The following is a 16,636-nucleotide window of genomic DNA, read 5'->3' as shown; positions in this document are numbered from 1 at the left end:
TGGCACAGGTACGCCCATGTACCACCCATGTAACGCCCCCTTGACGCAAAGTAATACAAAACAGCGTTTTGCATTTCTTTATGTTACTTTGCCACACAAACCAACGCAAATACCTGTTTGTGTTGGTTTGTGAATGCCCAAAAAAGTTTTGTGTCAGTTTAGCATTAAAAAAGCAATGCCAAACCTTTGAGAATCTGGGCCTCTGTGTGCCTACCTCCACTACATTAATAGTGGTCACTATGACCTGGTTAGGGGTCACAAATGCATCTAAAGGACCTAAATTCGGCATTGGCATCTCTTCAGCACCCAGGAGATTTGCCACTTCATCAGCCAAGACAGTCACCAAAACAGGTGTGAATCCAGTTACCAAACAGCTGACGTCCCAGTTTCCACACCATTTCCACATCAGCTGCCAGAACTGCTGTGACCCTAGCTGGAAAGCAGTGTACCAGATGCAGACACTCCACTCACCTGCCGTTATCAACACTGTTGCACCTGCAGAAGATAGCACTGTAGCACCTGTGTTGGACCTCAACCACAACTACATCAGTCACCATTTCCACAACAACAGTAGAGACCATTGCAGCTGCACCTTCAGCAGACACCACTTCAGCTGCAGCAGATAATACTTCAACATCTGCAGCTGCAATCTGTTTCCTTGCACCCATGCCAGAAAAATATTTTCTGTGTCCAATTCCATGATAGTGCTTGTCATAACTGAGCTGGGCCTATCATAGCTATTGCCAGCTAAAATATTCATTCTGGAGATGGGAAAAATAAAAGTTGCCCCATGCAGCTCCTGGATACTCAGGTAGAATGATTGTACACTGTACAGTCACCTACTGAAAGTCACAAGTATTCTAGCAGTTAGGGCAGAGGATCACTCTCATGGAGGAATAAAGATTAAACTTCCACCGAAGTATGGCTAAAGTAAGGCTAGAAGGTGACTTGTTGGACCCGTGCACTTTTAAGATTGGAATATGGTAACTTCCTTTTGGTAGGGATTTCTATACTACAGCGTACTACAAGGCTGACCTACAACCAGCTGTTTGTGTGGTCACAGGGTGAATGACATGTGGCCATATAATTTCCATTCTGAATTGTTCTAAATGTTCCCAATTGGAGAAAGGTTGGAGAAAGGAACTTAAATGCTAGCATGCATTATTCATAGAGCATTGCATGAAGGCCAAACAAATTATCTACTTGGAATCTTCAAACATTAGGTGGACGTAGATGTATGAGGAACTCAGAAGCTGTCCATCTCGAGACTCCGGCACTAAAGAATTTAAAATAATGAATTAATCCTTCTCAGGAAAAGTTCCCAGAATATGCAACTTCCTCCTCCTGCCAGTAACATTAAGACAGCATGCATCATGTGCGGTCAGCACCAGAGTAGATTCGTCATGGGGTCCAATCATATTTGATGGTAATATCAAGCATAGTTAAGTATTGATAATGAAGGATCATTTATTGTATTTTATATTTAACTTATTAAAAATATTAATGTTCTTATAATATTGAATGCAGAGTTGATAATTTTTGCAAGATGGGCTCCGCCCATTTAATACGCCCAGACTTTTTGCCTTTTGGATCACCTGGTTTTGGACTTTTTACTGTGGATGAGTCTCACTACGTGTCTCACCTACGTTAAGCACACTTTAAATGCACTGCTATGTTTACCTCCAGTGTCTGCCTTTTATGATAAGGCTGCTGTGATGCAGCTCGAACAAGGGACACTGGTTGCACATAAACACCTGCACACACTTGTGCATAGATGTGCTGGTTGCACATGTGAGACTTCCATCATGCACAGCATGTTAACTGTGCATAGGTAGCCTGGTGCAGAGGGGATGTTGTGGGGTTAGGCTCTGCAGAGTTAGATATTGACCTGGTTTTGGCCTTATATTGTTAGTGTACATTCATAGGGAAAGTCAGTGTAGTATACTATTTTTTGTCTGTAGTGACACTTTATTATACACATGGGGAACACAGGTCTAGAGTGCAGTTTCACTTCTCTGTTGCCTACAAAGTCCAGTGACATATCAAACTGGGGTGAAACATGCACCAACATCAAATCTGTGAGTTCGAAGAAGGCATCTGTACAACTTGTGGGGCATCTAGAAATGCAATATTTCTCAGGCTCAGCTCAGGATCATAGCCTAGGGCTTTTGTCACCCTGCTGAGCCACGCTAATTACATTTCTCCCCAACAGAGTAAACAAAGGCTGCCCCACACAAAAGAAGTAATTAACAGCCCTTCCCTCAGCTCCTGAGCAGGAAGGGGTTGGGATGAAAATCTGCATCTGTTAATTGCTTGTCACACTGTCCTAGGATGGGGGACAGACCACGCCAACTGAACAAAGGAGAAACCCCAGGCATCTGGAGCCAACACAGATGGGGCTCATCTTTGAAGTTTTGGTAGTAAAGGCCCTGGTGGAGATGCCAGCACGGGACAGAGATAAGACAGCAGGAGCAGATGTGAGCAGTGACACCTACATGACACCATCTTAAACTGTCCCAGCATGCTGTGCAGGAGGGTTGGGTCATGGGGGGAGAATGGATGTGGCACCCTAGGATTAGTCAGGGGTTCCTGGCTTCTAGAACTATTTACCCCTCTTTAAAAACTCTTGCACAAGCGGGAGAGAGGGCTGTTCGTGCTATTTTGCTTTCTGCTGCTAGACTCTAGGACTGCAACAGCCACGGTCAACTGGAAGGAGAAAGCCCCAGATGCCCAAAAGGACCAAGGACTCTGCCCCAGTTGACACCAGGACCAGTGGTCCCCCCAAGGGCCAGTGAGATTGCCACCCTTACACTCCCCTGAGGACTAGTTGGAGGAAAACTCTGGACTTCTACACCTAGAGACAAATACCAGAAGAAGAGCTGGCACAGGGGGTCAGTGGAACAACTTCCTGTGCAATAAACTACATTGGAAGTGTGAGATCTGCTAAAACTGCTTCTGGTGGCTAGAGCTCACCATCAGGGGTAAAATGAGCCCTGATCATCCAAATCAACCAAAGGGGGCCTGAATTGGGGCCTTTTTAATGTTGATGACCTTTGACTACTTGTCGAGAAGCGGATCTCGTGGGGCTCTATTGCATCTTCAGCAATTACCGCTAGGGTGGGTAAGAGGCCGAGGATTGGTGCAAGGCTTATTGTTTATTATCTACCAAGGGAGGGGGCATGCATGGGGTCTCCTCCCCAGGATCATTCCTGCTCTAGTAGATCCCTCATCTCCCTGGGGCTGACACAAAGCTGATATGGGGCAATATTACTCAACACCGGGACCACCCCGGAAGGCCTCTTCGGTCTCCCATGAATTGTCTGGGCCGGCAGAGGGCCCACATTAGAATGTCTCCTGCCTACATGTAGCGCAGGCAGAAAAAGGAAGAAAGGCTGCCTTCAGTGTCCGCTGAGGATGGAGGCCCCACATGAGGAAGCTGGCCAGGGTCACTAGGGCCTAGAGACTCCCACCGCAATCCCCATTGCTTCACTTACTTTGGGGTGTCCCAGGTGCGACTGGGCACTCCGCTGCAGAGAAAAGAAACCACTGCGCAAGACCACTTACAAGCAGCACCGGTCTCACAAAAGCAGCAGGAGAGCTAATAATAAAATATTCACTGCTTCTAGCTAGAGTCCCCCATAATGCACTGAAGGCTTGCCAATTTGCAATCTTTTCGTACCTTGTGGTGGCTTAGGAGGACAGGGGCACCACCACCAACACTGCATCCAGCATCTTGGGTCTGACCTGACGCATTGCCTTTAGAACTGGTGCTACCCAACACTTCCCTGGAGCAGATCCTTGCATCTCTCGTCGATGTCGAACCTCGCATAGCAGCTTCACAGCTCATCGCCTTGACTGTGCATCACGTCCTTGACACCTACCTTCCCAGTGAAAGCCCTGTCGATGGGATCCTTGATACTGATGCAACAAGACCTCGCACCGCAGCCTTGCCACATCTCAGAAACGATGCATTGCCTCGGCTGCACGATACATCTTCGACGCAGATCCACGCAATGTTCTGCAACCAGGATTTAAGGTACTTTGGGCCAGATGTAGCAAACAGTTTGCACGTCGCAAACAGCGAATTTCGCTGTTTGCAAAGTGCAAACTGCAGTATGGTTACCGAATCGCAAAATGGGTTTGCGAGTCGCAATTAGGAAGGGGAGTCCCCTTCCTAACTGCGAGTCGCAGTGCAATGCCAGATTGCTTTGTGACCACGAACGCGGTCGCAAAGCAATCGCAGTTAGCACCCATTTCAAATGGGTGCTAACCCATTCGCAAAAGGGAAGGGGTCCACATGGGACCCCTTCCCACTTTGTGAATGGCATTAAAAACATTTTTTCAGAGCAGGCAGTGGTCTTATGGACCACTGCCTGCTCTGAAAAAAATGAAACGAAAACGTTTCTTTTTTTAGTTTTGTAATGCATCTAGTTTTTCTTTAAGGAAAACGGCTGCATTACAAAAAAAAACTGCTTTATTTAAAAGCAGTCACAGACATGGTGGTCTGCTGTCTCCAGCAGGCCACCATCCCTGTGAGTGCCGCGATTCTCAAGGGGGTTGCAAATTGCGACCCACCTCATGAATATTCATGAGGTGGGTCTTTGCGACCCCCCTGTGAATCGCAGATGATGTCAGGGACACCATCCAACATTCTGAATTGCAACTCGCAAATTGCGAGTCGGTCTGACTCGCAATTTACGGGTCACAATTCAGAAATTTGCTACATCTGGCCCTTTGTTCTGCTGACCTAACTGGGTCTCTGTAGCCAGCCTGTGCTGCATTGCAGTTGGCCTGAACTTGTGACTTTGTCACGGTCTGGTGAGTCCAGATGTTCCCAATAGCGCTTTGTGTTTTTGGGGGCTAATTTTACTTTAAAACTCAATATCTCTGTTTCAACTAATTGGATTTTTGTTATTTGGTCTTGTTTTATTTATTAAAAACTACTCTATTACTCTAACTCTGTTGTAGGCTCCTTTTGTGCTGTGTTCTCACTGTGTTACTGTTTGAAGTGTTGTATAATACTTAATACATTGCTTCTAAGTTAAGCCTGATTATTCTGTGCCAAGCTACCAGAGAGTGAGCACAGGTTAATTTATGGTTTGCTTGTGCCTTATCCTGACAAGGATTGTAGTTGCTACATGACCAGGACTCGAACCTCAGTCAACCAACAACTTAATTTCTTACAGAACTAAGAAACAAAATCTGCATATTTGTCAGAAATAAAAGCTGACCTAAATAAATAGTTGAGATTTCAGGGATTTACGGAATTTTAGTAAGGCTGGCTAAAGTCCGAGCACCAAAGCCAGCTTATTCCAGTCCTGAGCAGTGACCACAGAAAACGCTTTGCCCCATATGCATAGTTTATTGAACTTTGGAGAGGTAATCAGACCAGCATAAGATGACCATAATAGTCTGGGGGTGCAGTATCTAATAAACATATCTGAAATGTATGTGTCCGAGTTGCAGGATAAAGAGCTTTGTGGGCCACACAGAGGGCTTTAAACTGGCGTCTCCTCTTAATAGGTAGCCAATGAAGCTGTCTAAGAAGGGAGAAAACACTATCATATTTTCTCTTCCAAAAATATTTCCAAAGATGCCATCTGTTTTAGTAGTCAAAAAGGATTTAAGCCATGTGAGTGGTTTATCCCGTAGGCCAATGTTGGAAAGCCTTTGCATGTGAGACTGTCGAACACAGCCGACAAATAGAGAAGTATAAGCGCCGTGGAATTGCCAACATTTAAAGTCATCCTGAGATCATTACTAACAGTCGTTAGCACAGTTTCCGTATTAATGCAGGATTGAAGACCAGATTGATGCTTAATATACACATTGCTCCCTTCACAGTATGTAACAAGTGGCTTACTAACCCAGTTTTCCAAAAGGGTGGGAAATAATGGAAGCAGAGAAATAGGGCAATAGTTGGAAACAATAATAGAATCCAGTCCTTCTTCAAGAATGGTATAATAAGTGCCGTTTTACAAGATGTTGGAACACTCGTGCTTCTTAGAGAGTTGTTGCACATCGTAGTAACCCAGGGATTGAAGAACAGTGTAATCTCTGATAGAACAGGGGTCAAAAGGAGACCCAGGTTTAATCAATGTGATTTTAGAATTAACCTCTTCATAAATAATAGGACAAAACCTCGACCACTCCTTTTGTATAGTCAATTTTGATTCTAAATCTTCTGTCATGTCCCATTAGGTGTAAAAGTAGATAGAATGGATTTGATCATCGACTGAAAAAAGTCAGGCAAATTTGAACAAAGTTTTTGAGTAGGCAGGGATTTGGGCAAATTAAATTTAGTTTTAACTAGGGAAGTATACACTCAAAGCAGTTCCCTAGTGGGATTATCGGCCTACACTGTTGAATTGTGATAGCACTTTTCTCTGCAAGTTTTCATCAGCTTTTTATGTGCTTCCAGTTCTGCTATATAGGCTTCTTTGCCATCTTGCAAATAGTCGCTCCGACCGTTTGCATTTCCGCTTAGTCTGTACTAGTTCTTGGGTGTACCAAGGGGCCAACTGAGTTTTACGATACACAGTTCTATTAAAGAGTAGACTCAGGCTGGATATTAGGTTCAGATTTTTCGAAAGATTCCCTTAGTCTAGGATAGTCAAGTTTAGATTACGTCCAACAGCATTTAGTAATAGGTAGTGTTAGAAATGAGGTCTTTGGTTGGAATTCAGGTTACCCCCTGTCCAAGCAAGGACCCTCACTCTAGTCATGGTAAAAGAGAATCACCCTCAGCTAACTCCTGCTTACACCCTTGGTAGCTTGGCACGAGCAGTAAGCTTACCTTCAGAGTGCTAGGTGTAAAGTATTTGTACCAACACACACAGTAACTCAATGAAAACACTACAAAATGACACAACACAGGTTTAGAAAATTAGAAAATATTTATCTAAACAAAACAAGACCAAAACGACAAAAATCCACAATACACAAGTCAAGTTATCACTAAAAATGCAAAAAAGTCCTCATTTAATTTTAAACACAACGCTAAATCTGTTAGCATGGAAATGTACCTTGGGTGCGTAAAAAATAATCCTGCACAGACGAGTGTGCGTCAAAAAGGGCTCGTGATGCGTCGATTTTACTCACGAGCAAGACCTTGCGTTGTTTCTCCTTTAGTCGGGTTGGCGTGCGTCGTTTCTTCTCTCCGCAGGAAAGCGATGCGTTGATCCGGTCAGCACTCTCGGGTCCAGGCAGGCCTTGTGTCGTTTTTACATGCCCAGCAGTAGTTGCGTTGGAAATCCAGCCACACGATGATCCGAAAACCACGCGGCGCGTGTTGTGATATCACCAGCCTCCGTCAGCAATGCTGCACATCGTTTCCCCAGCTCTGACCGTTGATTTTTTTCAGCCGCAGATCGGAGTTGCGTCGATCTTTTCCCCGCACGGCTGTCTGTGCGAGGATATCTCACTCTTGGGCTGCCAGCTTCTCTTCTCAGGGCCCAATAACTGGATGGGCACCATTTGGCAGAGTAGGAGTGTCTCCAGAGGCTCCAGGTGCTGGCAGAGAGAAGTCTTTGCTGTCCCTGAGACTTCACAACAGGAGGCAAGCTCTAAATCAAGCCATTGGAGATCTTCACAAGAAGGAAGGCAACACAAAGTCCAGTCTTTGTCCTGTAGCACAGGCAGAAGCAGCAACTTCAGGATAGCTCCACAAAGCACAGTCACAGGCAGGGCAGCTCTTCTTTCTCAGCTCTTCAGCTCTTCTACAGGCAGAGGTTCCTCTTGGTTTCCAGAAATGTTCTAAAGTCGGTGGTTTTGGGTGCCCTTCTTATACCCATTTTGCCCTTTCAAGTACTTCAAAGCAAAGCCTCTCTTGTTTGTGAATTCCTGCCTTTCCCAGGCCAGGCCCCAGACACACACCAGGGGGTTGGAGACTGCATTGTGTGAGGGCAGGCGCAGCCCTTTCAGGTGTGTGACCACTTCTCCCCTCCTAGCACAGATGGCTCATCAGGAAATGGAGACTACACCCCAGCTACCTTTGTGTCACTGTCTAGTGAGAGGTGCAACCAGCCCAACTGTCAAACTAACCCAGACAGGGAATCCACAAACAGGCAGTCACAGAAATGGTTTAAGCAAGAAAATGCACACTTTCTAAAAGTGGCATTTTCGAAACCACAATCTTAAAATCAACTTTACTCAAAGATGTATTTTTAAATCGTGAGCTCAGAGACCCCAAACTCCACGTCTATCCGCTCCCAAAGGGATCTACACTTTAATCATATTTAAAGGTAGCCCCCATGTTAACCTATGAGAGGGACAGTCCTTGCAACAGTGAAAAACGAATGTAGCAATATTTCACTGTTAGGACATATAAAACATGTTACTATATGTCCTATCTTAACCATACACTGCCCCCTGCCCTTGGGGCTACCTAGGGCCTACCTTAGGGGTGTCTTACATGTAAGAAAAGGCAAGGTTTATGCCTGGCAAGTGGGTACACCTGCCAAGTAGAATTTACAGTTTAAATCTGCACACAGAGACACTGCAGTGGCAGGTCTGAGCCATGTTTACGGAGCTACTAATGTGGGTGGCACAACCAGTGCTGTAGGCCCACTAGTAGCGTTTGGTTTACAGGCCCTGGGCACCTCTAGTGCACTTTCGTAGGGACTTACTAGTAAATCAAATATGCCAATCATGGATAAACCAATTAACCATACAATTTACACAGAGAGCATAAACACTTTAGCACTGGTTAGCAGTGGTAAAGTGCTCAGAGTTCAAAAGCCAACAGCGACAGGTCAGAAAAACTAGGAGGCAGGAGGCAAAAAGATTGGGGATTACCCTGCATAAGCAAAAAAGTCCAACAGGTAGTTGGCAAGGAGAGTCATCATTTTATGCAAACAGAAATAAACTAACTTATGATAAGACCATAGAACCTCTTCCACAGTCTGGCCTGCCTGTGAGCAGACTGATGGACCTGTTGTGTCATCTCCAAGACTGAACACATTTTTGTTAATGTGCAAGATAGTGGTATTCATATAATTAGCAGAATGAACATTCAGAACCCCCAGTACAACTAAGTAATCAGTCTCTAAGGAAAGAGACATGACAAGTATTTCTATGTTTTCTACCATTGGTACTTGTAAAAAGAAGCAGACATAGGATTATTTACAGATCAAGACAACCCCTCTTCAATTTTGTGCAGTCTATTACATATCCTGGCAGTATGATGAGGGCTACCATAGGGTCAGAATTCTACTTTATCCAGGTGTCCATAACAAATAGACAGTTCACATTCTTTCCTTTAAGTTCTGTATGAATTTCTCTTGCATGTTTGGTCAATTATCTTACATTAATAAGGTCACATTTAATCTCACAGGCAGACCAAGGCATATCTTGCATCCCAGCCTCTTCCCCAGAGACCTCCTTCTCCCTTCTGGGTATTACTTCTGGGACTGATCCCATCAAGAACCTTTGGTCACCTTTTTAAACCCCCCAAAGTGAAAGATTATTTAAAGTAGAGGTAAAATTAAGAGGAGTCTTTGAATAACTGATACCTCATTGATAGGTGATACTCACTGGAATAATGCCTGTTTAACGCTTCTGAAATAAAATAGGCAGCATGCTGGGCCTTCTGCCTGGAGGGGCACAGATTGGTTTGCCTTTGGAGCACCAGTGGCGCTTTGTGCGTCAGGGAGCTTAGAATAGCATAGTCACCCTGTGGGACTGACCAGTTAGAGGCATGAGTGGCATCCACCTCCCATGAGTTCAGGACACCCTGGGGAGGCTAAGGCCTCTGGGAGAGGATTGCCAGGGCGGCGCCCATCGTGCCCCCCAGTATTCAGAAAATTGTCCTGCAGTGTCAGTATTTGACCCAGGGACGAAGAGCCAGTGAGTGTCATCACGCTCAGACATCGAAGGCCAGAACCATGACAGCATCGCTGGGAGCCACCGTTGATTCCATTGCCTCTGTCTAAGAGGAGCAGGAAACATCCAGCAGAGTAGACCCCACTTTAGCCAGATGCATGGGGGGGGATAGAACAGTTGCGCTGGCTCCCGCACCTGCTCTTTAAAAGCCATGCTAGACATGGGTGAAGCTGGAACCATGGGCCTCTTGGGCTGTCTCACAGCCCCCATTAAAGAATGTCATGGGTGCCTCCTTGGGGCCAGGTACTCTAGAGAGGAGCATCAGAGAGTGCAAAAAACCCGAAACAAATAGGATAAGCATTTCTTCTCATGACTTGAGCCTGATTTAGAAAAAGAGAGCCTATGGCTGAAGAACTGCCCCAGAATCCTGTGGGGAGAGAGGGCAGAGGCACTACAAATTAGATTAAATGTATTCTATGGGTTGCCAAGAGTGCAGCAGCCCAAGAGAAGTGACATTTGAGTTTCTACAAGTTGCCATCCTAAGACTCACAGGTTATGCAATTTCTGACTTGGGGAGACTTTTCTTAAATTTTTCTTGTTGTTTGGTAAGTTGTTCCAGAGGTACGTCAATATGCAGAGAAAGCCAGTTAGTGTGTGAATGTTTTTTATGTCTCTTGAAAATCCAGCAAGATAAAGGGCCTTATTATAAGTTGCTCAGAATATTCCGACCCATGCATAAACTACTGTAACTACTGTTTATGCATGGGTTGGAATTATGAGTTTGAGGCCATTTAACACATACGATAATTATTGGATATGTTAACTTAACATTCGTTAAATTTCAGCAGGCTAAATATGCCGAAATGTAACAGGGGAAAACATATAGGCGGTCATTCTGACCGCGGCGGTCGCCGCCCGCCAAGCGGTTCCCGCCGAAAGACCGCTCCGCGGTCAAAAGACTGCGGCGGCCATTCTGGCTTTCCCGCTGGGCCGGCGGGCGACCGCCAGAAGACCGCCGGCCGGCCCAGCGGGAAAGCCCCTTCAACAATGAAGCCGGCTCGGAATGGAGCCGGCGGAGTTGCAGGGGTGCGACGGGTGCAGTGGCACCCGTCGCGATTTTCACTGTCTGCTAAGCAGACAGTGAAAATCTTTGTGGGGCCCTGTTAGGTGGCCCCTGCACTGCCCATGCCTGTGGCATGGGCAGTGCAGGGGCCCCCAGGGGCCCCACGGCAACCGTTCCCGCCATCCTGGTTCTGGCGGTGGACACCGCCAGAAACAGGCTGGCGGGAAGGCGGTCGGAATCCCCATGGCGGTGCTGCAAGCAGCGCCGCCATGGCGGATACCCTGGGCCAGCGGGAAACCGGCGGGAAATCGCCGGCTCCCCTTTTCTGACCGCGGCTTTACCGCCGCGGTCAGAATCGCCCAGGAAGCACCGCCAGCCTGTTGGCGGTGCTTCCGCCGCCCTCCGCCATGGCGGTCATGGACCGCCAGGGTCAGAATGACCCCCACAGTATTTACCATGTCATGTGGATTTTAGTGCTAACACCAAAATCTGCATGAAATCCCCCATGAATTCATATAGATATTATTCATCGCACCCAATAAATAACGTACCTCATTGTATCATTACTTATCAGGGGCAATAACGCCTTAAGTCGTTCTCAAGCCCAATCAGGTTTGTTGAGTGTTATATAGAACAGACAACTATTAACCTTTGAATAGGCCTGAGCAGAGCTCGCAGAGTTTCACTTTGCGGAATTCCGCAGTGTTACAGAAAAACTCTGCTTAGTTCCGCGGAGTTTCACGAGTAGGCAACTATTGCTCAGCCACTCCTAGCACAGGAACAGCAGGAGAGGCAGCGGGAGAGGCTCAAGGCTGCGTAGAGGGCAGCAGAAGGCGTGCGCTATCATGCCCTATGAGCCTAGGGTGCAGGAGGTGCAAGTTACATCGGCCTCCTCACTGGACAATCAATAGAGCATTTGCTTGCCTCAGAGCCATGCTTCAGTGGAGGACTGAAGAGCCCAGATACCCCTCTCTGGCAGCTCTCTGACAGGCTCCAGTCCTGGTGAGTGCATGCAGAGGTCGGTGCTCTCCCGGGGACGTTGCCCCCTTCCGTTCCTGCTCCCACTCTCTACCCAGGACCTGTTAGATGTGTTTGGGCCGGTGGGAGTTTCTGAGGATTGTCTGCATTCCTTACTGGCAGCGGCACCTGTTGAAGGCGGGAGAAGAACAGGTGAATGGAGGGGCACAGGTCGCCGGGGGCGGGGAGCGGAGCCCAAACCATGGTTTAAGATGAAAGAGGCACACGCCCAAAAATCTAATTGCTTCTATGTAGCGACCAACCGCTTTTAGTGGAGTACAGTGCAGCGCGTATAAGTGCAGTGCAGCCAAGAGAGGAGGGACCACCTGTTGCTGGGAGCAGAAGGACCCATGCCCGGGAGGAGAGAGGCATGCTGCATGGTAGGAGAGGCGCTGCTGGGAGCAGTGCCCGAGACGAGGGCTTTTCGGGAGAAGAGGCACTGCCGGGAGCAGAGGAACGTCCTGTGCCCAGGAGGAGAGGAGGGCTCTCTGAGAGATGAGGCACTACTGGGAACAGAGGAGCGTTGCCTGGGGAGAAGAGCAACACTGTTGCGTACAAAGAGACGAGAGAAGCGAGGCACTGCCCGGGGAGGAGAGGCGCCACCGGAGAGTGGTGGCTGTGGAGAGATGTCCAACAGAGAGCTTTGGTGTATTAAGGGCTGACAGTCACAACTGACCCCCAGTGAACATAGGGGGCACATTTTGCGAGGTGCCACAAAAACTGAACCAGGGCAGGGAAAGTGTTGATGCTAATGTACCTGGTATCAGTGAGCCAAACATGCTGTGAGTGAGTGCAGCTCTGTTGGAAGGTGTGCTGCTGAGAGTCGGCAGAACAAAGACATCTTCACACCGCTGCCTGTAGTGACTCTGCATTGAGAGTCATTCTTCCTCACATCCCTTCCTGGCCACAGACCGTGCTTCAGACTGGTACAGGAACTCTTATTTATTTTTCCTTTTTTCTGAATGAAAACACCACATCTGCCTAGTACACACGTCCCACTGTGAATAGGCAGCTTCCGAGTGGCAGTTGATGACACACCCCATCGCATGATTTCCAGGTGCTTCTGATGCAAGTGTGGGTCAGGCATGAGAGAAAAGCATACTGAGTCACTGTGAATGTTACCTGCTAGTATCCAACTTTGCAAATATTCCAGTTACATTTCTTGAACACACACATACACAATAATAATGCTAAACTTGTTAAACCAAATACCTGTGCAGTTTTGGTTGGGGCCTGGTGGGCTGAATCTCAGTCTTCAACTGATCGCTTACTCCTGCAGCCTGCCCTGCGCCCCGCCTACCACGGTATCTCACTCAATGATACTGCTGGACAAAGTCCCAAAGTTCTCTTTCCCCAGGGATAGTGTCTGTGTGTGGGAAGCAGCAGGGAGACTGTACAGCAGCAGCCGCCACTTTCTGACAGGCTCTGGCTCCGGAGGGAGAGGTAAGAGTGGCTCCTCAGATGTAGAGGACAAGACTGGCTCCCATAGAGGGTGGGACTACACCACAGTGGCTAGGTCATCATTCCTGTCACTTGTGGCAGGTTTTCCCGTGGGGCTGGCGTTTCTCTTCCCCTGAGACTGGCACCTGGTGAGTACCCCAGAGCAGGGGGTGCCTGTCCTCTCACTTGCCATAGAGCTCATGCAGGGCTGCTCCTGAGGGAGTCCCAGCTCTGCAGAGACTGGGTACACTTACCTGGCCAGACTGCCATACACCTCCTCCTCCCAAGCACGCACCGCCAGTGATTCCATGGGACCTGCAGGCCAAAGAGTTAAAGCATCAGCCCTTAAAGGGGACGCACAGTCCTCACTGTGCTCAGTGGAACAGGAAGCAAATCTTTCATCCTTGGCGCTCACTGCTCATGTGACATTGCCTGAGGGCTACACTTAACAGCAGCTAGAAGCAGGGATGTAGAAGGCATCCTCGCAGCAACACGTCCTGATGTGACAGCGAAAGCTTGTATTCTACTGAGTCATTGTGGCCCCGGGTTGGAGTGTGCTGTGAAGTGGTAAGTGGCGCGCGTCAGTGAACTCTGCCTTGCCAGCAGCAGGCAGAGTTGTTTTTGCTCAACTCTGCACTTCAAGCAGAGTGCGGAGTGGCAAATTTCTGCGAACTCCACCGGCAGAGTGGAGGATACAACCACCCCTACCTTTGAATTGAATTATGGAAGGAAATTAATCAGGAAGGAACCATGTCTTTCAAGACATGGAAAATAAGCTCAACTTTCTGTGGCTGGAGATTAGTACCATTGATGAATGAATTGCTATCAATGAGGACTGTTTGAAACCATTGAGTAGTGATCTGACTCCTGATGTATGATTAAGACACGGTCATGAGATGTGGACCAGACCTTCACAGGAGGGAAGCTTGATAAGATAAGATAACTTGAACATTACACATACTCTGGTTATAGTTGTGAAGCAGTAGTTGTATGGTGATGCTTCTATTTGAGCAAATGTTGCATTTTGCCCCTTTGTAAATTTCTTAAATTGTACTATTACCTTCAGGTTGGGCGATCCACTAGAGTAGGTGAAGGGTGGCAGAAACAGTCATGTGCCTCTACAACTGGTGTAGATTTCTGTGACTATTTCTTGTGATGTTAGTAAACCTCAAAAAAGTAAGAAATTAACTCAAGTCACTGGAAAAATCTTAGACTGTTGAGTACATGTAGGACAGATTTACCAGTCAAACATGTGCACTTCACTACAGCCTTGAAGGGAAGAAGGCAAAATACTGTATTTACCAAAATTACTATTGTTCTTGCGAAAGCTGTAGTAAGTTGTATTTACATTAAAGCAAAACAAATGAAGTCAATAATGATTTGGCTGCAAGATATCATTATGTCACATGACGAATTTTCACAAAATAACAAAACTCAACATACCTCAAAGCTCACAAGTCCGCTCTGTGTCGTATCAAAGGCATTAAAAAGAAAGTGTGCGTATGTTGTGGAATCTGAAAAAAAAATGCACATTTCATTTTTAGGTTTCAGTACATTATTTATTGCATTGATACGTTTCATGAAAAATGTGTGAATCAGTGTGTATATACTGATAACTTCACAGGTGTACAAGCCACATGTTGGGTACATAATAGATAATAAAGATAGGTTAGTCTTAGGGATTTCTAGATCTACAATACAAACCTAAAGCTTTAACTGTGTTGCAATGAATGGAAACCAACAAACAAATTGAAGAACAAAGTGCTTACATTGCATAGCTAGCAATTAGCACTGGCTAACCTTTCTCTACTACTGGTAGATTATGTCATCGGTTTGTGCTTTGGAAGTAGCCAACTCGTTCATTCGTGAGGGGCATATGTCAACAGCACAACTCCCTGAGAAATCTGGACTCAGCAAGAGCCATCCTCAAGGCATTATGTGCAGGATGTGATTCCCAATCAGAAATTCTCACTAGAATTTAAAGAAGTCTTTTAGACATGGAGGAAGGGGAGATGCATCAGGACCATTAAATATGGTATGACGTCTGTGTCATTGGTACACTCAGGTCCTCTCTGTAGTCAAGCTCCGTAGATTGGAGAATTGTAGCTATAAGGGGCAAAGAATACTAACAAATGTTAGGGAAACAGCAGGGCCTGGCTTTTGAGAAATGAATGATCTTCTATTTTTGTTCTTCTCTTTATGCTTATTTAGTTGTTATCCCTCAGCTTGTTTATTACTTCCTCCCTGATTATTACTTTTGCCCACATCATTCATTTACTTTTGCTTTCTTTGTGCCTGTGCTAATTCTCATTCTTAACATTCGTTCCCCGAACTGTGCCACCTGTAGATTGATGTACGTTGCTGAACTCTAGCCTGCATTCCTCACTGTTTTTTATTCGCCCTATCTCATATTCATGTTTCTGCACCATTTTCCCTCTATGATTTCTTGATCAGTTTAACACATGCTTACCTTATCACCAAATATCTTCTTTCATCTCAACATCTCTCTTTTTAATTTAATACAATACTAACATCAATGTCATTGTACAGAGCAGCAACGTAACTGCTTTATTTTTTCTTGAATACCTTATATAATTACATTATATAGATATCTACCAATTGGACATTCCAACAAAAAGTGTGCTTTAAATTTTCTATTGCACATAAACTACTCGTAGATAGGAGCCGGACTAACTCTATAAATGAAGTTGGGCTAGAGCAGATAAGGAAGAAAGGAAGGGGGTAGAGGATGTTGACCACATATTAAAATAAATCTATTAATAACATTCAGTTTGGAAACTTATAATTGAAGTAATCTGAAACAAATATACTCACATCTCCATATTATGTTCAACCATCTAAAACTCCTTTTCTAGGGTTGTCATACTAAACATATCCTTCAGATGCAGTTCTACCATAGGTTTTCTAATTGACTTCAGCGCCTAAAAGAAATCGTCTTTGCATGGCACTGGTATCAGCACTCATATTTTCTCATCTTTTGTCAGAGACTCAAGAGTTCACCTGTGCATCCTGACATAGCTAACTGAGAATATAACTTTATTTATAATCATTTTCATTCTTCCATCCACTTTTTTCCAGAGTCTATAAACCTTACAACACAAACAAAACATATCTTAATGTTTCCTCCTCTATCTTGCAGCTGTAGCAAAAACATTACACTGACAATCCTGAGTTTATTTGGTGGCCAATACATACAAAAATTATATTTTCCGTTTCAGTGAACAGATCATAGTTCCCTAGCACACTTATGGATATTGCTACTCGTAATTACCA

The 16,636-nt window shown here is 45.8% G+C and overlaps 1 protein-coding gene across 1 annotated transcript in view; it reads right to left on the bottom strand.

Annotated features, from left to right (window-relative positions):
• KCNIP4 (potassium voltage-gated channel interacting protein 4) overlaps positions 1 to 16,636 on the bottom strand; it is a 651,531-nt gene that overhangs the window by 49,879 nt on the left and 585,016 nt on the right. Inside the window, exon 4 of the mRNA XM_069202174.1 lies at positions 14,786 to 14,856. Coding sequence (XP_069058275.1) covers positions 14,786 to 14,856 — 71 coding nt within the window. The remainder of the gene's footprint in view (positions 1 to 14,785; positions 14,857 to 16,636) is intronic.

This window comes from Pleurodeles waltl, chromosome 1_2, assembly GCF_031143425.1.
Source record: "Pleurodeles waltl isolate 20211129_DDA chromosome 1_2, aPleWal1.hap1.20221129, whole genome shotgun sequence".
Classification (NCBI taxonomy): domain Eukaryota; kingdom Metazoa; phylum Chordata; class Amphibia; order Caudata; family Salamandridae; genus Pleurodeles; species Pleurodeles waltl.
The sequence above is the reverse complement of the archived record's forward strand: the minus strand, read 5'-3'. Positions and strand labels throughout refer to the sequence as shown.